Source organism: Mesitornis unicolor, unplaced genomic scaffold, assembly GCF_000695765.1.
Source record: "Mesitornis unicolor isolate BGI_N332 unplaced genomic scaffold, ASM69576v1 scaffold18936, whole genome shotgun sequence".
Taxonomy (NCBI): domain Eukaryota; kingdom Metazoa; phylum Chordata; class Aves; order Mesitornithiformes; family Mesitornithidae; genus Mesitornis; species Mesitornis unicolor.
The window spans coordinates 13,221-38,956 of record NW_010190693.1 but is presented as its reverse complement, the minus strand read 5'-3'; the positions used below and the strand labels follow the sequence as shown (position 1 = coordinate 38,956).

The window sequence follows — 25,736 nt, the reverse complement described above, 5'->3', positions numbered from 1 at the left end:
TAGCATGAGGCACGGAGGAACAGACAGAAGCATGGAGAACTGAGAAGTTTAATAACCGGTAAAAAGAATAATCAGAGAAGAACCTTTTCTCATCATAACCTATGGCAATGACTACTATTTTTTAAAGCTCACTTCTCAGAGTATCAGGAAAGAAAGTATACATAAGCACAGCTTGGTAGCACACATAAAAATCAGAGACAGAGAAGCAAAGTTTAATGTTCTCTAAATTATCATAAGACTACTTGAATGCAAAAAGCTCTAACAGAGCTGGGTCCATGATGAAAGTGTCTCATCTAGCTCTTCATAAAATCCTCTCCCCACACATGCTATTTTAACAGGAAAAAGCTGCAGCTGTAACTCTCAGTATTTTGCAGAAAGTAAAAGTAGACAGAAGATAATAACCTGTCACCACTTCAGGAAAACTAGAAAAAAAATCCACCCAGGTAACTTATGGCACTGTATTTCTTTTTGGAGAAGAACTGCTTAAAAACAGAAATCACTTTGGGAATAATAAAAGTATGGCACTATATTGCCAGAATTTTAAATATTAATAACCTCTTTTATCTAAGTATTTAAGTGACAACAAATTATCTTCACATTAAAAAATCTGATCCTTCATTTTTACTAATGAGTCTCTGTATTTCTTATCATCATATTTTATCTATCAGATTAAACACTGTACTGCCTTCAAGAAGGCTACTGCCTCTGCAATTTTTCCTTCCCTGGATAGAACCAAAGCTACTGTAGGAAACTACAGCTGCAAAGTGTTAGTAGATGAAGACATCCCTTCCTCATCTCCCCCACCATTTTCACTAGAAGTTCTTCTTTTATTAAAAATGAAAATGGAATTCAATGTGTATCAGTTGTCCTGGACAACCTCCATTTACACTTACCATCTCCATATCGTGTAATTTAGCTTTTAATTGCAGACTCTCTTTTTCTAACTCATGTAATTTATCAGAACGGGCTCGGGTGCCCTCTAATTGATCTTCCAACATTGTCTTTGTTTCTAGCAACACTTGATTGTCTTCCTTTAACTCCTGCAAGAATTAAACAACAAAAACATTCACAACAGAAGTATTCCTTATTCATACAAACTTTGATAAACATCATAACTAGTTTCAGAAACTGTGCTCTAATGTAAAACATTCATTTGAAAGCCGGAATGGACTTTTTGTAAAAAACAAATTTATAGCAATTTCATATAACTGTAACTTATGAAATTTTTATAAGAAGAAAATTTAACATGAGAAATGAAATAGTCCCTAAATCCGTAAGAATAACTAAAGTGTTAATAATCACAATCAAACCATAAATATCCCTGTGATTTGAGATGTGACCTGTAAAGATGTACTGCACATGTATGAACTACAGCTAAGCAAAAAACTGACATTAAATAAAAACTACAGGTGTCAGGCTCAAACCAAACAAAAAGAAGTATTTCACACACCATGTAATTGAAATGTGGAGCTTATTGCTACATGACTGTGTAGATGAAAAGGCTTATGTGTTGAGAAGTTATCTAATTCATGCAAGAGAAAGGCAAAAAGCTCAGAAGTACCACCTCTGAGTATGATTTTCCTAAGCAGAGAATGCTGAAGGCTGGGAGAGCACAAGAGGGTTTATGACCAAGTGTTCACCCTGCTATTTCACTCTCCTCTAAGCATCTACTATGGCCACTGTCAAAGACTAAATGTAAATGCTCCTTTTAGTCCGTAATTTATCTTATTATCAGATTGAACTCCCTAATCTTTGGGTTGCAGGAACTGGAAAACAAAACTTGAGTAATTTTCTCCAGGCCATAATCAGGTTTACAGGCCATTGGGCAAACTTAGTTAAGCCCAAAGTCTGGACACGATGCTGAAAATCCAACTGCATTATTAAAATACAATCATACTCAAAGGTCCTAAGGAGCTTTAATTTATGTACGTAGAGGGTTTATTAATGGCATCCGATTAATATACTAGTGCGTAAAAACATGTAATTGGCACTTTTACTCATGATCTAAAGACAAAACTTTTCAAATTTCAGGATGCAGTCAGCTGCTAAATCTGAAAAAAGATCAGTGAATATAATATATAAATATTTATCATTCATACTCCTCCCTACAGAAAAGTTAACTTACAATTATTGTTATTATGAAGTAAACTCAGCTAATTAACATCTGTCTCTATTCAAGCACACTTGAAAAATCAGATCATTTACAAGCTATGAAACATGTAAATAAATTTTAGGTTTTTTACCAAACATTTGATAAAAATGAGATTTCCACTGTTTTCAAATCCTGTACATTAACCTCTTATCCTTTATCAAATTTTTTAACCATATGCTTTTGGTCCCTTTTGCAACATTAATAGATATATACAGTTTATAAAGTCACTCATGTCAGATTATTTTCACATAGCTCACACACAAAGGTTTTCTCATATGCAGGCAGGCTGACGTCAACACTCACCACTCATAGTATCTGATTTTCCAACAGCCTCATGTATGCTAACCTATTGCATCACATATATGAGGAAACTGGAGAACATAAATCACAGCACTAGACCTCTATCAACGAGCTCAAGTTGTACAACAATATCTTGCTTGAAGTGTGTCACACACTGAGGAAAGATCCAGAGCTGGAAAGTAGTTACCAGCCTTCATTTTTAAGTGGCATGGGAGGGCAGCTCTGAAGCCTTCTCCAGAATGGGTGTTCCAAAGACAAAGATCCGTAGTCAGCGTATCTTGAGAAAGTTTCTTCAAATTTCATCATATTATTTCACATTACACAGTAAGATGATAAAATTAATTCCCACAAGCAAGGCTAAGAATAAGTCATCTTAAAAGAAAACTCTTGGAAACCATGTGGTTTTTTTAATTCAGAAAAGTCTAAAGCACTTTTAACAATGTTTTAATCCACACCACACACCTTATCTCTAGCTACAGTCTTCTGTTAACTTTTTAACACTGTAGTCCTCTTGGAAAAACTATCCATCTCATTTTGCATTAAAAAGCTACTAACTCCCATGTCAGTTGAGATGCTTTATTTCTGACTAAAGCTATTATTAGAAGTTTGGATGAAGGATCTACAATTGAACATTAAAAAGATTTGGGCTTTGACTTGCAGTTTTTCCCCTCTCATCAATAGCAGCTTTTATTAGTAATAGCTATTTTATGTTGTGACATACAAAGTACACATTGGTATACCACAGATCACAATGACCACCTTGAAAATGTCTTTAAACTTTTATTAGTTTTGACTCTCACAAGTAATGGCTTCTTTCACAAATTTCTGCCATCTTGGCATTTGCCCGACATATTTGCCATTTATAGAGAGAATGATGGCTTAATAAAATCCTGCACATTAATAATTTGTTTCCTAAACTTCTAATCCCTGACAGAATTTTAAGTGTCTCTTGCCTGGTATCACTGCATCTTTCTTTAGTATATTTTTTCCATGGAATGCCATCGTCCTATACTCGTTTATGTGTAAAGCCACTATTTCTTCAACACTTTACTTAGAAAATTACCTTCTCTTACAAGACCTACATGAGGAGAAAGATACTATTACATTTATAGTGTATTTTTAATTAATTCCTCTTTGGGTTTCCTAATACATACATAGTACGTATCCTAAACAGAGGCTCCTGCTGACCTTGTTAGCTTACAGCTATGGTGAATACTACTGACTTCAAATGAAACTGCATGTCATTAGACACACAGACTCTTACCTAAAAACTGTAATTTATCACAAAAGACTGAATATCATATATCCAAGAGTGAAAAGTTATAACATTGTTTTGATGTCCCAACGTTTTAAATCAACAAAATAACTTAGAAAAAGCCACAGCAAAGAAAAAAATACACTTATTCAGTATTTTTTTTCCTTAATATACCTCCACTCTAGCTTTGTAGAATTCAATATCATGCAGCCTCTCTTTATATCGGCTGACTTCACTTTCAAGCTTGTCGACTCGAATTGCCTTCTCACGAAGTGCATCTAATTCATCTCTATACACTCTGGCAGAACGGGCATCTGAGAGTAAATTCATATTCTAGAAAATATGAAAATACAGAAATTAAAGGTAAGAATACTGGAAAGCACAATGCTAAAGGATAACATAGCTGCTTAATTATTCAAATCGAGGTAATGCAGAGGGATATTACAAGTCTGAGAGACATTTAAAAAAAAAAAATCAAACAAAATATTTTAGAGGCTAAGTCCAGATTATGTATTTCCAAGAAAACTGCATTGGCCTTTTTCAAGGAGAGGTATTGCACACATTTGCAAATTTCAGAACAGCATATTCATTTTACAGGTAATATTCTCAAATGACCCCAAATAAGTTTATACACTCATATCCTAATAATAAATGAAGATGTTTTCCCTCTATCAACACTCAAAGTATAATGAAAACCAGACAAAATTTGAGTGGATTGTTTTTGAGAAATATTCAACACACGTACACTCATAGGATATGTTGGTGGTAAACTGCTTGAATGTGGAAAGAAAAATACTAAAGAAATACTAACATAACACAGAATATTCTTCTAGCATACTAGAACAAGTAAAGGAATAAATTACACAAGATCCTGTTCAGAGCGCAAAATAAAGGAAAAAAAATGCCTTAAAACATGCCTCCTAACACAAAAAAGTGGAGGGAGGATCATTGGCAACATTTTTTTTGCCCGCTTTTTTAAACAATAGATTTACAAAACCCATACCTCTTGCTGAAGTCTCTTTAGTTCAGCTTCCATCTGTTCAAGCTCCTGTTTACAGTCAAGCAACTGCTCAGTCTTTTCCTCACTTAAAAGAGAAAACACCAAACAGTTAAACATGACTGCAAAACTCAATAAGTAACATCTTGTTTGAGAACAAAATACTGACATTCGTGAGACTTCCCTTATTTAATCCAGAATCTCATGGACACCGGAGTGTAAAACTTAGGTATGCCATTATGCTTGAGACATTCTTTAGGTTTTAGTTTATATCTAATCTTTTAAATTTGATCAGATTTTTCATAGGCCTTTAAATTGTTCATTAAGATATCCTACTTATGTGAGGCAACAAACATTAAGATGTAATAAGGGATCTTTCAGGGGTAAAGAGATTTTTTTTAGTAAAAAACCCCAGATAATACACATTAATGTGCACCAGGAGATTCACATCCGAAAGTAAATTTAGAGTAACTTAAAGATACACATTCAAAGGGTCCAAATATTTTCCAGGAGAACCAGACAATGACCACTGACCATCCTGCCACAGTGCAAGTAAAGCCAATTTTAAAAGTGCTTCTACACTTTTTAAAGTTTTATTTATCTTACAGAGAAGAATTAAGGTTTTCAGGTGTCTTTACTTAATAAAGGAAGGTATTGCTTAGTAACTTTAATAATCTTTATGGAAACAAGGCAGTGTCTGCTTCAGTCTATTAAGAAAATTTGTAATAAAACCAATCTGACATAGAATACATAGACATCTGACATAGAATAGACTTTTACAGGACTCATTCTCAACTTCCCGCTAACACTTATTTCTCAATGCTCAAAAAAATCAGTTTGTTACACAATGAGTAAGTGCAAGGGAAATATTTAATTATTTCAAAGACACAGAATAGCCAACGTTCAAAATGCGACGGTACAGTATGCACTGTTGAAAAGGCCATATTCCTATATTATTGTTCTACAAAAACAGACAGGACTTAATACAGAAAATCAGGTGTACAATTTCCAGTTCTGGAGCGTCTATATTACAAGCCTCAAATCGCTGTCTTGCATCCAACATTTGCTGCAGTGCATATTAAACCAGATATGAAGGTTCATTGCCAAAACCAGACTGTAATAAATTCCACCCTGGAATTAATCTAATTTTAAATTTATCAAATACATGCAGCATTTAATACCAAATGCTACAGATAGAAGTTAATTTATCAAAGTCTAGTAATTTAAATATACTGCTACGCATAAAAGAAATTTATTTATGAATTGAATTAAAATAGAGTGCAAAACGTGAAATGTTCCGAGCCATCACTGGTGCCCTAATTGCATGCTTCAACTACAGACTAGAGAGGATTGTACTAAATTATACAGAACATACCAGTGTTCACTGTTTAGGCTATCTATTAACTGTCAATCAAACTAATAACAGCAATTTTTTCACTAATTTTCTTGGTGCAGCTGTTTATAGAATATCCTGGGCGGGCTCATTTTAGTAGACACATAATAACACAGACATCAGGAAAAAAGAGCCGTATCTTTTTGTCCTCTATTCTTCATGAAGACCAAGATGTAGTGGGGGAAGGGGATCCTCTGAGTAAATCAAGCAGATACTTAATCCAGCCAGCTGGAGATGATCTGATCAACAACCTCTGGTACGAGCACACCAGTGAGCTGATAATTGTGACTTATGCTACCTTCAACTTACAATTTAATTTTACCTGACTCCTCTCTCTACAAAATATAAAATAAAACAGAATCATTTAGGTTGGAAAAGACCTTTAAGATCATCTAGTCCAACTGTTAATGTAGCATTGCCAAGTCCACCCCTAAACCATAGCCCTAAGTGCCACATTTATGTGTCTTTTGAACACCACTCAACCACTTCCCTGGGCAGCCTGTTCCAATGCTTGATACCCTTTTCAGTGAGGAAATACTTCCTAATATCCAATAAGACCTCTCCCTGGCACAACCTGAGGTTTCCTGCTGGATTGAAAATAAATAAATAAAATCTTTATTTATGCTGTTTCTAAACTATAGGCAAGTTAGTATACATACCAAAACTCTCCAGATTTAACATTTGTATTTTAAGTTCAAACTGCACATACTTCACTCTGCTAAAACATTACACATTGCTATAGGGAGAAACAGATTCTCCATTGGCCTATTATTGTTTTTCTCTTCAAATTAAACTCTTCACTACTGCACCAATTTGTTCTAGCCTATGAAGACAAAGCACCCACTGATACTCACTGAGTCAGTTTTCTTTATAAAACAGAAGGGATAAAAATGTTTTCATCAGAACACACACAAAAAAAAGAAACAAAGGTCTTTGTTATAACGGGACTGATTTTTCACAGGATGGGGCAGAGCAGGGCAACATACCTCTTAGCTAAGGGTCAGCACCATGGGGAGAAGACAGCACTCCCTTAAATGGATGAATGCAGCAAGTAAACAGGTAACTTAATCATGCTGCCAATAAGGAATCACTACAGCACTACCTCCCTTTTAAAAAGGACATTTTTACCACTAATCCTTCAGTGGTCAGGACACAGCTCTTTGCTTCCAGTTCCTACCTGCCTGCCCCACATAACTGTTCTTGAATGTGTCTCCCTATAATTGCTTCAACTGCAAAGCTATTACCTGATTAATATATAGGAATACAGGTATCTTAAAACTATGGTCAGACATTCGTTAATGATAACAAACAACAGAGGAAGCACAAAGAATTGTTGTGTTGTTCGAAACAACAATATGACACGGTATGAAAAAGGCAACGCTTTACCTCTGAGTATTTCTAAAATACAAACAATTAATGTAGAGCAAAGAGCCCATTACTGTATTGTAACATGCTCAAGAGATTTCTCAAACATAATTAGTTTTTCAGAAAGTTCAGAGCACAAAAGATACATTCTTACCACAGCACTAGTTCACTGATTTCATTCAGTATGCTTATGGTTAAAACATCAATATAATTTTGATTACAGGTTAAGACAAACACAGATGGAAAGTTTTCTTTATCACACTGGTCCACAAATACGCCTCCTGGGGTGTGATAACTAAAAAAAAGCATTTAAAACTGTAATTTAACATTTGAATGAAAAATCTCTCTAGAGAACTACTATTTTGGGAAATCAACAACATCTGAAAACCCTACTTCTCTTGACGCGCTTCTGCAATCTACATGTACTCACAGCTCTTGCCTAAGCCTTCTTATCTTTGCTTTGGCATCTGCTAGCTCTACCGACAGGTGCTGTCTGCTTTCAGTGCGTTTCATGCCAGGAGACCCACAAGGTGACTGTGCTGCTGATGCATGAGGTAGAAAACGGAGACAATCCCGTTCTTCTGAGAGTTCTATGATAGTCTAAAGAATTTAAAAAAAAAAAAAAAGAGGAGGAAAAAAGTCACAGAATTGCATTTAGAGCACCATTTTTATGTCAGAAACTAGTATCATTCACTCCCTTCATAAATAAAAGACTGAAATAAAGCAAGGATAATGGAAGAGTTTTGCCATAAAAGAATCCCTACACAGACCTCTATACCTAAAGTAAATAGTCACAGCTATACAACAGTACCATTTGGCTATTCTAAAGTCTAAATCAGCATAGTTTAAAAGTCATAGAATCATTTAGGTTGAAAAAGACCTTTAAGATCATCAAGTGCAATTGTTAACCTAACACTGCCAACTCCACCACTACACCATGTCCCTAACTGCCTCATCTGCACATCTTTAAACACCTCCAGGGATGGTCATTCCACCACTTCCATGGGCAGCCTGTTCCAGTGCTTGACAACTGTTTTGGTGAATAAATTTTTCCTAATACGCAAGCTAAACCTCCACTAGTGTAACCTCTTGTTCTATTCGCTTGTTACTTTTAAGAAAAGACCAGGTCGCACCTCACTACAACCTCCTTTCAGGTACTTGCAGAGAGCGATAAGGTCTTCCCTCAGCCTCCATTTCTCCAGTCTAAACAGCTCCACTTGCTCAGTTTTCTCAGCCACTCCTTGTCAGACACATGCTCTGGATCCTTCACTAGAGCTTTGTAATTTCTTTGGACACGCTCCAGCACTCTAATGTCTTTCTGGCAAAGAGAGGCCCAAAACTAAACACAGAATTCAAGATGCAGCCTCCCAAGTACAGTGAGACAATCACTTCCCTAGTCCTGCTGACTACACTATTTTTCATACAAGCCAGAATGCTATTGGCTTTCTTGGCCACCTGGGGAGGCTACCACAAAAAATATCAGTGCTTAGAATGGATTGTGTAGTGAAATGGCATGAGTTCCTTAAACATGAAGATAAACATAAATCCCTAAAGAAACTGGTGCTCTTCAGTGAGCAGCAGCATCCTTGCCAACTGAATAAAGCACCAGGACCTATATGAATATTCCTATCTCATTATATAAATAAAGGTGTTATCCTAATATGAAGATCTCTTGTGTTTTAAAGTTACTTTTCCTTTGTGTTGCAAAAAAGGTGTACCACACATCCTCTCTCCTCACGGTTAAGTCTGTCTTAGCCTATCAAGGCAGTGAACTGGAAAGACAGTTACTGTCAAAGGAATATTTAGAATAATTAGAACACTAACATATCCACTCTACTGAGGGGCAAATCTGGGACCAAAAAGATGATTCATAACTTGCAATTTTTATTAAATGCATTCCTGTTTCTTGATGCTCACACACTACAATGATTGTGCATTGCAATAAGCTTGTAAAACCTCCCTTCCTGGTATGAATTCTGCTCCAGTTCTCTCAAAGCTGTACAACAGGATACAGTAATGTAACAGGCATCTTTCAGTGACTGGCTTGCAAACTGACAGGTTACCGATTCCTGGAAATTTCAGCTCATACAGCTCTGGATTTTGTGTTTTCAACTACAGACAAATGCTATTTAAAGCTGTTTCAGACCTTGGTTATATGAAAAGATCACCTGCTATTATCTTTTTTAGATTGTATCAGTATTCAACAACCAGTATGAACACCGTAACCACCTGAAGCAACTTTCTGGAAGTAAGGAATCCTTGCTTGAACATGCATTAAACTATTAGTTCTAAAAACGGTATGCTGTATCATTTAAAAAAAATTATTTCTTGTATTTCTCTTAATCAACAAACCGCATCCATACCTCTGAGTGCTCATCTCTTTCATCTATAAGTCTTTTTAAATGTAATGCCATATTTTTCAACAGAGGTTCAACATATTCTTGTGTCAATACAATGACATCCATCCACTGCAGATCAAACACATTTTCCTGATTATGAGTTACCTACACAGAATGAAATGGAAGAGAAAAAAAATCCTCTTTAAATTATAAGAGTAGAAAGGAAGTATAAGAAAATAAAACTGAAACTCTACAGGTTACATTCTCTAGACAAGGTATGAAAAAAACATTTAAAACAAATTAAATTTTAAGTTATGAAACAGTTTCTTATCTACCTGAAAGCAGTACCTTGGACCTCCAGCAAAATGAAAAGCAAAAGGTGACTATGATGTAATATACATAACATATCACATACATGAGATTTGAGCTATACTTTATAAATGAATTTGCATATGACAATTTCACTAAAGTAATTTTCCTGTAATTCTAAGAAATACTCAGAGTAATGTACTTGCTCCCTGGTACTGTTTTAACAATGCAATCCAGAAGAGCTTGATCATGACATCTTTTTGTGAATCAAGTTAAAAAATAAAGGCATTTTTTGCTTACTAAAACCAACAGATATACAAAGCATGTGTTTGATTTACTTGCTTTTGAACAAATGCAAATTATCTTCTTGTAATACAATATTCTACCTCCAAAAATATATTAAAAGCACAAAACCAACAACCTACCTCTTGAATATGGGCTGCAACAGCTGCTCTTGTGTCAAAATCCAGACTCTGGATTCTTTCAATAAATTCTTCTTTTTTCTGACACTAAAAATAAAGATACCTATTTTATATACATACACATACATAAAATCACAAGTATTTTTATTTTTCCTTTGTATTTCTAAAAGCTAAAAATTATGAATCAGAAATTACAATGATAACATAGCTAAATTATTATGCCATAATTTTCTTGACCAATAAACACTTGGTTTATGCCAGATTTAACAACTTTCAACACTAATAAAAAGATAAAGAAGAAACAGCTATTGAAAAGGTGGGAGAGGTTTCTTAAAGTAGCTACTTATTAAAATTTTATGATAGCGAAATCCACAGCTATTTTTTCAGTGTCCTCCTCTACTACTCAAGTTGTTAAACTTAAGAACACATGACTGATCTATATTTTCAGTTAAATTAACTGAAAGGTACAAATTTTCCTAATAAGAACAGCAGTCCATTAAAAAAAAGATTATTAATATGTAAAATAGTTTCAGTAAGATAATTCTTCAGTACTTAGCTGTTTTCTTCCTTTCTTTACAGTATCAGGTGAAGTAACAATTTTACAATTAATAAGCTATTAGAAATCCTACACACAGTTTGCTATATTCAAGCAATGAAATGTAAGAGGTGCACAGTTGTAGCTATTTTAACTGTAAGAAAAGCCAGATTTTCAAGGAACGCAATAGAACCACTAAAGGAAGGGCAGGCAAAGTTATATACCACATCAGGTATTAAAATAGTAAGAAAAGAAATCAGTAATATTTAACCCATTCCATACAGATATAAATTTATATTAAGCTTACCTGAACCGCACAACCAAGTAAAAGCAGGAGGAGTTTTTTTATTTCTTCAGTACCTGGCTCTAAGAAGAAAACAAGAACAAAAAATGGTAGCTGTAAAAGGATAATTTGAGTTTCTTCCCCTACCTCTCAGAAAACTTCAGGTTTTATAATTATTTTCATATAATTTATGTTAACTTAGTTTAGAAAACAAAAATATTAAGAAACCCTCATCTTTGTAGTTTTCAACTTACTTCTTTTTCCCATTTAACTGCCAATTTTCAGCATTCATCAATAGCTTAACATCCGTAAGAGTTTCAAATGGAAAAGATGTAATTTCATAAAGCAAAGTTAAGAGAGACATTTTCAAAACTGCTCTGAAGATCTACAATCAAGTATTCAACTGTAATCTCAGCTATCTCAAGATATTTACAAAAGTAGTTAAATTATTTGCCACCTGCAACCTGTAAGAGTTACGCAACAAGTTCATTTAAATTTTTTATAAAGCTATATTAGATATTAATCTACACATCTAAAAATCAAAATGTATTTCCACATCTGGCCTTAAGCATCTTAACTCTCCTAAAGAAGCTTAACTTGAGGAACTCTGTTTACAGATTAGTAAATATTTTTCTTACTTTTTACACTCAAAATGTCTTCATCCTGCTACAAAACACACACTATATCTAGAGTATGAACACCATAAAAGAAATGTTTTAAGGATGGCCAAACAACTTAGGCTAGTGGGAATTAAACTCTATACGGTCATATAGCATTTTACTTTACCGAAACAGAAAACACTACCCATTGGGCTATCTAGGAATAAAAGGACCCTATTAGCATCCTTTCTACAATATACTCTGGATTACAGCCAGTAAGTTTATTTCATTGTTAGCTAACCAGACAAAAGCTATGCTGTCAATCATCATAATGCTGGATCTGGGGAGAAATCTGACCTTTATTCTGCAAAACTCTGCTCTGGTATATCTACTACCTTCACGACCAAATTCACTCCCTGTCCAAATAACTAACATCACAGCGAATGTCTACCTTGTATGCACAGTCATCCCGGAGCCTGATCTAAGTTTTTTAAAAGAACTCAGTTGGTAATCACAGATGATCTCCAAAGATTGTGAGACAATTATAAGCATCTAAAAGAAGACTCAACCGCAATCTTCTTTCCAAAAAGGCAGCTTGCAATCTTCTTCCACCCTGGGCAATTAAGTCTATTCTGGATGAACCCCTATGTAATAAAGATGTAACCCTTCACGTACAAGCACCTGAAAAAATTGGTCCTTTGATTTGATCCACTACAGTATATTGTAAGTGAAGTAAATGTAAAATCCTTCTCAGAAATTACAGATATTAAGTAATCTTTATCAAAAGAGAAAATCAAAAGGAAATCAAGAAAAAAACCTAAAAGAATACAGAACTCTTCATGATTCTGACTACCTTTCAGTAACAGTCAAGCCTGCTGCCATAAAGCAGAGATGAAAGACAGCTGCTAAGCTTCTTCACCTTCCTCATGGCTTCAGGAGTTCTCTGTGCATTATATTACGTAGAACACCTTTTTTCAACATTGACTCAACCTGCTTCTTTCAGAGGGAGATACGTATATTCCAAACGAACATGTAATGTTTAAATTTTTCAAAACAGGTTAGATATGTTACAAAGTACATTAACTCAAATGGGAGATCCTTAATCATTTATATAGACTTCATAACTCCAGTCTTTGAGATGCAAGAAGTCTTTTACATAGAAATAGAAAACATCAATAAATATGTTTCATCAGAAGCACACTACTTCAGATAAAGAAGGGAAATTCTACCTCACTGCCTGTGTCTTAAGCAATAAAGTTGAACCAGAATATTTTAAACAGAAGGAACCCATCCCAGCATCTTGTATCCTGCATTCATTTAGCCCAATAAATTCCTCACACTTTTTTTTTTCTTTTTAACCAATCCTTGAACTCCTTTGGATGCTCATTTGCTCACCGCTTCAGCATCTCTTGACTGGCTTTTAAAGACCTACCTAAATATTGTTTCCATATCTCTCCCCCACATTTCCTGAAGGAATATGGCAAAATATTGAACCACCTCAGCTTTCCACTGCTACCAACCATCTTGAATGTTTGTCTTTGCTCCTACCCTATTCTAACCTTTGATCTTCCCTGCACTCATTCTTATCCCTGACTTTCTTACCCTCTGCAACCTTGCCTCTTCCCCTGGCTTGCTCCCTCAGAAATATGAACTGGTTTTAACAATTTGTCTTCCCCCGTTAAAGAGCATTCACCTCTTCATTATCTCCCTTCTGTTTTCTTCTGTAATTTAACCTAACATTAACAATCACAGCCTGCAGCTCTTCTCCTTCAGTTTTCTCCTCAAACTGGCTTTCTGCCAATTAGCTCAACCGAAATGTTTCTTGATAGTCTCCGATGACCTCTTTTTTTTTCCCCCAAAGCTCAAATTCAGCATTCTATCTGCATTTTCCTTGATTCACCAACCCCTCTGATACAGTCAAACATGTCTCTCTTCCTGAAATCTTATCTGTCCATGTTTTCTGCAATTTATTGTCTTCTGGTATTTCTCTACTAATCATTCCTTAAGTGCAAAGTACTGCAAAGGGGAAAAACGGGAGACATTCCTGAGAAAAATCACAACTACAGCCTAAGCTTTAGTGGAGCAAATCCTAACCATTATCAGAGAATTGACTTTTACTAGGGGGCTTGCCTTGATGCAATCAGATTTACACAGCAAGTCTCTCAAAAGGTCACTGAAGTTTCATTTCACTACATTTGCCCACAAAAAAAAAAAGCAAAAAAAAAAAAGCAAGGGAAAAAAAGCTTAAAAATCCCTGTAGGGATGAGGTGCTCTTCAAGTTGACGCAGCAAGAGCAGTCTTAACTTTCAAAAGGGAAATGTTCTGGATGGAACCCAAAAGAACAGGTCTATCTTCTGATTCAGATCAAATTCCATGATCAATTCAAGCAGGAATCTGAAACATCTTGTCCATACATAAATTTTTTCAATATGTGGACAATGCTACAGCCAAGTCCGTATTTTCTCACAAATCCAGTAACATCCCCACAGAAAAGCAATGTATACACCAACACACATTCCAGTTGCCAAACCACAAAAGCTACATAGACTTAGCTGAGGTCCCAAAACAGGAAGAAGTTTTCTTAATAATGACTAAAGCAGAGGTTTTTATGTATATAATATTGAATTATCTTTGTGGTTTTTTTGTAGTGCATTTTTAATAAAATTTCACCTTATACTACACAACATCGTTAAGACATATTTTGTCTCAGTATCTTAAAGGGAATAAAAAATGTCACTACAAAAAACAGTATCTGTCTTTCTAAGTTTTTTAACCTGTTTTTCCATTAAATCTGGTCTCTAGGCAAATCCATAGAGTCTTTCGAAAATCTTAAGAAAGTCTGGAATCAAAATATAAAAGCAGGACGGATTCTATTCTTCTGGAAAAGAAGAGACCACATTCACACTTCTTGGTGCATATAATAAATTACAGCATCTACACATAAAAAAACTTAAAGGGCTGTGACCTCAGAAGCAAAAGCGGCAATAATCAAAAGCAGAAAGTAAAAATAAAATAAAAAAAAAGGATACCTACATAATGGTATATATGCAGATGGGATATGGAAAGTACCAACGTTATGAACCCTGGAATTGAAAAGTGAGGTAACACAAATGGTTCTTCTTGCTCATGAGAAAAATTTTGTCTCACATACATGGAAGCATGGCATATAAGACATCTTAAATAAAGAAAAAAAGCCAGGGGAAGCTACACAGCCTGTTAGAGTAGTTCCTAACCTCTCTGCTGAGGTGCTAGAACATCAGAAGTAGAACACCTGGGACACATTAGACCCAAGTAAATAAATTCTGCCCAATCCATAGTGGCTCCATGCAGGCCAGGTGTGTCTGCTCCGTGCTTCTGGAATTGAGAGCATGGTGCAGAGATTCCCAAGTGGCTGTGGATAGTCAGCTGGGTCCATACAGGCTAATTTTCTTGTCTGAAAATTGCAACTCTCAGAGCTGGAAGCAGAGAAGGTGGGAGCATGGAGAAGACAGTGTCAGTTCAGCGGAGAAAGTAAGAAGGTAATTGCAATATTTTTCAGGTAACGATGCAAGAGAAGCAGGAGAGTTTTGGGGAAGGAAAAACAAGGATTAGGAGTAGGATCAAGTGAGATGCATCAAACTGCCATTTTTTCAGAGGTGTCTTAGGTAAAGAAAGTTGAAAGCATAGTAGCTGGGAATACACAAAACTTATACTTTGTCATACCAGTGGCTTGCTGGTTGCTGGGAAATGCACTTCTTTTCAGTATAAATCCTAATGACAGCCAGTGCTAAGGTTTGGACAAAACACATTTTTGTAAAGTGTGGACCTTTGGTGTATACAAAGAAAATGTCACTCATCATCATTATTAAACCACTTATTTGCTAGAAGTATTTACACAATCTTCTGCTGAAAGGCTCAATCCTATATGAATTATGTCTCCAGTGAAATAACACGTTATTACACCAATATAAATTTTCATCTTAGTTAAAAATAAACTTACCAGAAAAAGGATTTTTGCCAATTATTAATACATTTGGCAAAGACATCATGATCAACTGCTGCAAATTCTCCTATAAAAGTTAATTAAAATATTATTTAAATCATATGTATTGAACAAAACCAGACATCAGATATTACACCACTAAAAAAAATTAGTATTACATAAGTAGTTTAAAATTTTTCAGGTCTTAATACATACATGGTTCAGTACTTAATTGTTGAGGCTCCAGTTAAAAAGAAAAACTTACAAATATTAATTACTCCTACAAAAGCCTTGTTTCATTGGTTTGCAAGATCATGCCAACATAGTAAAATCCTCTCATGGCAATGAGCTGGCTTATGGATCTTAAGCCAACCATATCCCGTGTCTCAGAATGTAGCAAAACGCCTTTAAATTATTAATGTTCATGCTTCTCTGACTAGCTTATTGTTAGATGTATATTTTATTTGCTCTAAGTTGCACTTATACTGCAAAAGCTCTATTTCCATTATTTCCTGTCCATAGTCTCGGTGGCCCCGCCAAAACACCAATGCGAAAATTACGATTTTTTTTCTGCAGTTGTGCTGGGACAATCCTGAATATAAAGGTACCAAATCCTATTTGCATGATCGGGCGGAGTTTTAGTTTGGTAAGTCCCACACATTCAAGAAGCAGCTTTGCCTATCTAGTCTACAGATTGTATCAATGGACAGTTTCTGTCAGCCAGTAATGGCTATAATCAGGTCAAATCCTCAGTCTAGACAGAGCCTAATTCTTCTGAAGCAGAATAGTCTTCCTCCTGTTCCCAGATGTTTATTCACAGCAGATGCCATCCTTTCAGCAGCTCTGGAATCATGCTTTTTATTTTTTCCACAGAGACAGTCATTAATACATTAAATGTTCATCCTCAAAAGCAACGTATTCCAGAATCATCACCGCTTTACATCCCAAAGGCATACATTATGTGCCATACTATAAGCTAAAAATGTAATGTAAGCCAACTCATTTTATGTCAAATTTGAAAAGTTGCAGTATTACTTGAAAAACACCTGTGGAAATTATTACCTATAGCTATACTTGAAAGTTCTCACCAGTTAATATAGGACATTTAAAAAAAAAAGTATCTGAACTGATTAACACTAGATTGAAAAATATGTACTGTCATTGCACATGCCTAAGGCAAATTATGAGGGAAAAATACCTTTGACCTACTCAAATATAATGAATTTCAACCAACAATGACTCTTGTATGTCTGAGATTCCGATAAAGACAATTTTCAAATAAAATTTAAAAAAGCTGTGAAGTGCACCAAAGAAAGTTTTAAGTTAATAAAGAACAGATTAAATACAAGCAATTCAATGAGTATTTATAGCTACTACAAAAGAAAATTGTATACTAAGTAGGGGCTTAGAAGCATTTTGTGTTGTTTGTTTTCTTGTAATAGCTCAAATAATTCCATGCTACTATTATAAAGCTTGTCTTACTGTGGAGCAGAGTACACGCAGGGATCACCAAGAAATGTGTCCTCTATCGACTAATGACATTATCACCTCTTTTCTTACACCACCTCTCCTTACTTCAAAGGCATCTACCACCTTTTCTGTCACACAGTCTTAACTTCATCATTAAGCCTGGTGCAACTGCTCTCAATTTGTGTTTACTTTTGAAATGACTGCTGCTATTAAAAACCTGAAATTGGAACCTGTGTATCCAACAATTCAAGTATTTCTTTTAACTGTTGTTTAACCTGCAAAAATAAACTAAGCCTATTTACAAAATTCTGTCTTGCTTGGGCAAACTTTTAGAGTTCCTAAGCATTTCTTTTACTAAGGACTCACGCATCATCTGCTAAATGGGGCTGACAGAGCACCCATGGGAGTCATAGAAGCTCACTGCATTAAACCTCCCAAGCACACCAAAACTTAGAGAGGGATTGGTTCTCCTGAATCAGCTGCTGAGAATAATTCCACACTCTTAGCTGCCAGGAAATGTATAGGCTTAAAGACTGTTTTGGGATCTGGTAAGAGTTTGGTGATGCTGTAAGGAAGTAAAGCACCTTCACTGGAAAAAGACACAATTTTAATTACAGAGAAGAACAAAGATTACACAGATTATAGATAGAGATTATACAAAAAAACCTTGTAAAATATAACATTTTGATTTTGAGTGTTATATTCTATCAGTGGAGGTTTTTTGACAAGTACATATACAGCACTGAGGTAATTATTTGCTAAATTGAGAGCATGTTTTCCACAGATGTTATAAAAATACATGGAATCAACTAGCACAGACAAGCTCATAATAAAGAGTTTTAAAAGTGAGGATAATGCAGTGATAAAACTTAAAAATCTCTCTGTTGCACTGATCTCAGAACATACACCAAGCATGATGCCCATATGGAGAGCTGCCTGAAGCATTCAGGTGTGAGGGCTCACACCTCTGTCAAGGCATACCCCAGGCTACAAGAGGCCTCAGACTGATCCCAAGGCACCCATCAAGCACTAGCTTTTCTGCCTTAGGTAAATTCACAGGTGACAGGAACTAAACTGACCCCTTCTTGAAACCAAGTTTGTTGTGCTGCCTTGCTAAGCCATACCTAGTCTGTGGGAAAACACCAGCTGCCAGGCTGCTAAGTTTGAGAGGAAACAAACACCACAGTCCACCTTTTAACGCTTCTCTCCAAACCAAATGAACTACCACAAGGCATAAAGCTCCCTGTATGTACATGAGCATAGCTGAGTGAACATGCAAAAAAAAGTGATTCTAAGTGATTCTAAATTTGAACAAGTGTTCCAGTTTGGCTATTAGATGGCTTTACTCCTACTAAAATGCCAGACCTGCAATGTTTGCAAGTTCCTTCACCTGCACTATCTGAATAGGCTGGCACCTCACAGGACTAGAAGCCTGAGAGACTGAGCAGGGAAAGGGGGAAAAGGATATTCGGTTCTACATAGCTTACACTTACACAGGACAAACTTAAAGGCATGGTGACAGATTTCAACATTTATTTAATAAGAACACTTTTTATTGTGAGAGGTAGATCAAAGATTTTTGACTCAGAAACTGGACTCTCCTGGCAGAAAGGTGCAAAGTGTGGAAGAGCACTAGGAGATACACTATAAGGGGCACTGGTGATATCTGCAGTGTCCTGCTATACTGTGTCCATGTGTTTACCACTCTATCCAGGCTCTGCATCTAGAAGGCATAGTACCAGCTCTATCACACAAAAATTCAATGGCTATTTTACAGCTCTAAATTAGATCATCACCGCATTTACTATGAATTTCCATTTGATTGTTATCACCTCGCTGATCTTTTTTCCCACTGAAAAACAAATTAATTCTAAAACCAATACATTTCATCACATTTTTTTGACAAAGATTCCACTGATAAGACTAAATGCACATGTAATAATTTCTCTCATAGGCACAAAACTTACTTCAATTCAGAGGATACCAACCAATACTGTTTAAATGCATGATATGAGTAATCAAACTACTATATAGCTGTAAATTAAGTGTGACAAAAAAATCTCACCAGATTTATACACAACCATCCATGCATGTATCTCAAAATATTAATCTTATTTTTGTTACTCTTAAAGGCATAACTATAAAAGAAGACTTACAAACTATTCTAGGCAAAACGTAATACAAGAAGCAATTACTGACCTGATAGTAAGTTTTTATTTGTTTCACTAAAATAGACAAATTTTGGATCCTTAATGATGAATCATTGTTTACTTTTTTGTTTATCCTCTGATTAGCAGACTTTGGATTACTAAAAAAAAAAAAGAATAAATTAGACACATTAAACATTAATATTCAAGCTCTCTCTATAAAACAAATGATACGGTTAATGTGCCAGCATAACAACTTCTTGTCTTGGTTACCATGTCATTTTTATCCCCCCTTTACAAATAAATAAAGAGTTGTGGAACTGACTGCCAAAGGCAGAAAGAAATAACTTGAAACATCTGTCTCTGATACCACTAGTCAGATTAGCACCCTTTTTGGCTATTAACACAGTATGTAATTGGGAGCACCCATCACAATTACAGGAGAATGAATACAAGAAGAAAGTTTTTGTGGCTCTGCACTTTTCCACAAGCCTCTCCATCACCAATGGAATACAGAAAGCAGAACACAGCTAAAACATAAATATTCCAGCACACACTACAAACACCAGGAATCATTTTCACTGACGCAGACAATTACGAATACCAGAATTCAGTTTGGCTACATTAACAGATGTCTATATACTGAAAAATTACACTATCATGAGGCACAAAACCAGAATGTAAGTTTTAACTTTTAGAACTATAAGGAATATGAAATACATTACGCTAACGCACACTAAATTACTTTTAATGTATTTACAGATGACTGAAAACTGTCAACAAAGGGATTATTAATGGGAGTTTTTATCATGTACTTGCACACACTACCAGATTTTTCCCAAGTTTATCTTGGCTTCACAGAGGAAATCAATCCCTTTTTCCTTCACAAAGTAGAAAGGATCTGAGGAAATGCAGATGAGTCACCTTTTTTTTCCAATGCCTCATAACATACCAACTTATTAACCAGATACGAGACAGTGTGACAACTGTCCACTGTGATTTTTCAAAGAAAACAATGTAGAATCAATGCAGCTCCCCCAGCACACCCTGTAAAACACTCAGAGAATTCATAAGGGATGAGCAATGTGAAGTCTCTGAACTTTTACAAAGATATGCTATACAGTTGCACAATGTAACTTTTGCTATTTAATGATATATTGTATTATTTAATGATACTATTGCCAGATAAATGTGCAGCTGGCTGGAATACTGCACTCAAACAAGAAACTATCAACTTCTCACTGTCAAACTGGAGGTTCCTGCAAGGGTGTGTGCCTGTTTGGTCTGGTTTTATTCAACACTGTCATTAATGATTTGAACAATGGAATAGAGAATACACTTACCAGAACTGCCACGGGCAAAAATTGGAAGGAATTAAAAAAACCAACCAACCAACCAAACAAAACCAAAGCACAAAACAACCTTCAAAGAACATTATGGTAATTGAGCATGAACCTGATAAAGTGTAAAAGTGTGACAGCAGTATAACAGAACTCAGCAACAACACATATAGGCAATGGATTATACTTGAGAATCAAGTAGAGAAAAAGAGTAACTTGCTATAATACAAAAGTGACCTGAATATTGTAGTGGACACAATCAAACACCAAGGGAAAAGAAATGCCATTCCCACGCACCCCCCTAATTCTTCAATTTTTAGTACAAGTGTTGTCTACAAGAGAGGAAGATATTTTATGTATGGTACAGATGATGTCTCAGTTGCTAGAGAGTCACATTTCAGGCAAGGTCTGCACTTAGACTTGTTCAACAGGTGAATCCCCTGGGTTCAGAGCAGCATGCAAAGGCTCATCACAAGCCTTCCCTCAATTACTTGGGCGCACTGAACTGCCAGGTGACATATAAGTACACCTGCCCCGGGAGAACAGGCACTGCTCATTGAAAAGTGCATCCATCACACAGCAAATCCCTCCAGAGTTCATCAGGAGGAGACTGAGCAGAGCTGATCACAGGTCAGCGTGAACTGTCTCGGCTGGACACCTAGGACCTGCAACCTGAAAGCCAGATGCTGCTGATGCACACAAACTGCAAGCTGCGCAGAGAACACTGGAAAAAAGAATATGCATCATACAGAACAGAGATGTATTTTATCTAAATTAACTAAACACGTCTACAAGAGCTTCAATATACATGTGATTCATACATTTCTATACTCAATTCAACTGTAATGTCTAAGTGTAAACAACCCACACCCCAAAATTAGCTATTCCCTCTACTCCACTGAACACAGCAGTATCAAGATTTATTTTGAAGCAACTTATAACTTTGATTGGTAGTTCCACATGTTCTTTATACGAGTGTCGCTATAGACAAAATTTATATTTTTTCATTTAAATTTAAGTTACTTAAAGAAACCCTTATTTGCCTTTTACAGCATTCTTTGGTTTTATCTTGTTAGAATTTTTAAAAGAAGTCTATGTATCTTCCTCAGTTTATTGCTATCAGGATTTCATAGCTTGTAAGCAAGAATAGAAAGAATGTAGAAAAAACATTGCTGGGAAAGGAAGTCAGATCATACATAAAACGTACCTCCAGCAGTCATTTTTAAAAGAAAAGCAGTAAGCGGAGCATCTTTTTTTCTTATATGTATGAACATAAATCTAGGAAAATTAGGACATGGATTCTTAGATGAGTAATTGCCTCATTCCTAAATGCTCATCATCCTGTTCCTAAAAATAACATAAACAATGAAAGTGCATTTTCGAATATATTAGCCAAAACTGAGTGACTAAGATGTCACCTTGGATTTATTAATTCAGCCAACCTGTAGCTGGAATAGGAACTAAATGGGCTAACAATGACTATTATGCTTTGCAGATGTACAGAACTCCTTTCCAAACTGAATCCATTCAAAATTGTTAAAATCAGAAGATAAAATCCAGGATAAATCCTGCTGACCTGATGCTACACAGAGATCAGCTGAAGTCTTCTATTTCTACATTCATATCTCCAAAAGGCCGATTTGGGCCTTTAATCTTCATCTTTAATCTTAATGACTACCGGATTATCTCCAGGCTTTTTCATCATCTTCAGCAGCATTTCTACAGCCATACATTTTGATGAAACTCCCTTTAGAGCATTCAAAGCAGAGGACACTAGAGTTTCCTGGATATCGTTATAGCTCTTATTTTAGTATCAACACAAAAATTAGTGTGCAACCACAAGAATTCAAAACACAAATGTAATAAAGTCTCAGGCTTTACACTTTATTTCAAAAGATGTACTAGAAACTTTAAACAGATCTTGTAAGAATAAAAACTTCAATATATGCATAGCACTACGTCATCATAAAGGTATGCAAACATAAATCTTTACATACTTTTAAGACAAACCAATTGTTACTATCCCAATACTACGAATGGGAAATGAACACAGAAGCAAATTCCTGAACAGCTGCAGAAATAATCAATGCCATTTGTATGGACGAGGAAGAAAATGTGCAATTAGAGCCCAAGATAGCTTAGGACACGATTTCTTAGTCCCACACCTTTATCACCACTGCCATCTTCATGTTTTGCAAGACAAGATTTCACTACTGGGACTTGCATACACCAAAGATACAGCACATGCGCTTTGAGTTTTACTGGATGATATGAAAATTTTTTGAAATCAGAAATCATAACATCTGAGGAAAATCAGAAACTATAAGGTGTCATTATACCTGTTCCTGGACTTTGCTACTGAATGCCAGCATTTCTCCTCACAGCACAAAAATAATTAATTCACATCTCTCAAATCATGCACTAACAGATAATAACTGAACTGTTTTAGAACACTTTAGCAGACACTTTGTCAACAGTACCACAGGAAATCAGTCTTAAGTTTCATCTTCCCCATCTTAATCCTTAGAAATCCAACAGTGCATTGGATCAACTCTGCCAAATTATGCATTAACAAAGATCATCAGCAATTCTATGGTTTATTTCCCCCAATTCACTCCATGTATCCCCCTCTCTCTATTTATTAATCTATTTAATATATAAAAGTTACACTGTTTTGGATCAAAAAGATTCATTCCCGTATCTAGGAAAGAACTGTTCACTAGGTCACGTAGCAACAGGATTAGTGGTAATGGTTTTAAACTAGAAAAGGGTAGTTTTAGGTTGGATATTAGGAAAAAGTTCTTCTCTGTGAGGGTGGTAGATCACTGGAACAGGTTGCCCAGAGAGGTGGTGGAGGTCCCATCCCTGGAGATATTCAAGGTCAGGCTTGACGGGGCTCTCAGCAACCTGATCTAATTACACTGTCCCTGCTCACTGCAGGGGGGTTGGACCAGATGATCTTTAAATGTCCCAGATGTGCTCTCGAACTTATCTTTATCACTTGAAAAAACTCACAGCCCAGTTATATGATCCTCTGCTAGTGCAGACTGACAGCAGTTAAAATCAGAATGTCAGCCTCAGGACAACATGATGCACAGAATAGATTTATTTTAATAATCTTAAGTTTTTTGCAAATACTATGGCTACAGGTCAAACAGAAACCTAAACTCCAAAGTTCCTTTACCTTTTTTTCAGCAGAACTTTCAAGCAGATTATGGTAACAAGGAGTTTAACTCCGTGTTCTTGAAGATTGATAAAATGAAATTACTTAAATATCAGTACTAACACTACTAATCTCTACAAATAATTTTGAATGTAATTAAACATGTAACCTCAGTAACACACCCCAGCTAGTAGGAAGTTGTATTTCTTTGATTTTTGTCACCTTTTTCGTAGAGATTGTTATTTTTATTGGCTCATTCTTAAACCAAGGGAGGTAAGTTGTCTTCGATGCTCTCAATCAACACATTAGCAATGACTACGATGACTTTTAGTTGGAAAAAACTTGTTTCTAACTCTTCCTGGAGTGAAACCCTGCTCTCAATACCTTCCAGTGCAAACAGGACTTTACCTCTGTATTACAGTCATTTAAATCTTTCTAACCACATTATGTCACTAAACTGTTATACTTCATAAACACAGAATACTAATAGGCTACCTACTAAAATGACCCACCTGTTGAAATGTACACATCTAAATTAGAAGCCACTTGGCAGAAGAATCCTTCAGTGTTTGTATTTACCAGTGTTCCCTAATCTGCAGTAACTGATTTCTAGCTTTCAGATTATGTTTGAACTGTCAGTTTTGACTTGCAGAGTGCATTGAACACCCAAGAACAGGCTTGACAGCTTCTTGCACACATGCTGTTACCAAAAGAACTGTGATTAAGTCCTTTGGCAGGAGATTTATTATTTTAAAAAATAAACCCACCTACATTCCCAATACTGATAACCAGGACTCTATTCTCTCAAAGCCTCCAACTTTAAAGCTTAGTACTCTCCAATCCACAAAACATCATTTTAAATAATCTTCATTTAGTCAACATAGTCCATCCTCTTAAGTATTGATGTCTTAACTCATTCCTCTCAAAGAGGAAATAGCATAGCACGATGTGATATGTTGTTTGTATAATTGTAGGTTTGTCAGATTGGTCCAAGCCAGGCATACACATACTGATTTTCTTATCAACCCTAATGTGAAAAACAAGGAAATATGACGTGCAAATAGTTGTCATACAGAAAGATAAGTTTCTAAACATAAATTGCCAAAATCTGTATTGCTTTCAAGAGCATGCATCTTTAAATCATTAATATTTTTGGCAAATAGCTGATTACCAAATTTAAATACATTACCTGTATCCGTATGTTGAATTGTTTAATTTTGATGACCAATAACCTTTTAATAATAATTACATTTTCATTAATACTGAATAATTCTGCTTATTAGAATACATTTGGTCCAGCAACGTTGAAATAAAACTAGTATATGCTGTTGGGAATACAAGATGATGCAAATGAAATTATTTTGAAAATAAATCAGTTCTACAATAGACCTTTGTAAAATACAGCTTTAGAGAACAGTTTTCTAAAAACATAAGATTCTAGTGGCTGCTGTTCTATTTATACCACTAACATTTTTAAGCAATACATGCTCTGAACTCTGAATTGCTCCTTTTATTAGGTGGAGATACTGAACTGCTTCAGTGGCAAATAGCCTAGCAAAATAGGGCAAATCTGTCTAGAAGTCAATAGGAAGCGGAGCAGTAAAAGATACCCTTAAGCAACTTTACATTTAAGAGCAACCTACTTATGACAAGATACATTAATTTCAATAGCAATAAAAACAGACAAGAGCATCTATCCCAATAAT

General features: G+C 35.5%; 1 protein-coding gene across 2 annotated transcripts in view; it reads right to left on the bottom strand.

The window, feature by feature from the left end:
* Positions 1-25,736, bottom strand: part of CCDC88A (coiled-coil domain containing 88A) — a 75,566-nt gene that overhangs the window by 37,373 nt on the left and 12,457 nt on the right. For both annotated transcript variants that reach the window (XM_010186484.1, XM_010186485.1), the window contains exons 3-11: positions 19,580-19,688; positions 15,929-15,998; positions 11,375-11,433; positions 10,536-10,619; positions 9,826-9,966; positions 7,893-8,062; positions 4,711-4,792; positions 3,882-4,040; positions 894-1,040 (exon numbers count right to left, since the gene is read on the bottom strand). In XM_010186484.1, coding sequence (XP_010184786.1) covers positions 894-1,040; positions 3,882-4,040; positions 4,711-4,792; positions 7,893-8,062; positions 9,826-9,966; positions 10,536-10,619; positions 11,375-11,433; positions 15,929-15,998; positions 19,580-19,688 — 1,021 coding nt within the window. The remainder of the gene's footprint in view (positions 1-893; positions 1,041-3,881; positions 4,041-4,710; positions 4,793-7,892; positions 8,063-9,825; positions 9,967-10,535; positions 10,620-11,374; positions 11,434-15,928; positions 15,999-19,579; positions 19,689-25,736) is intronic.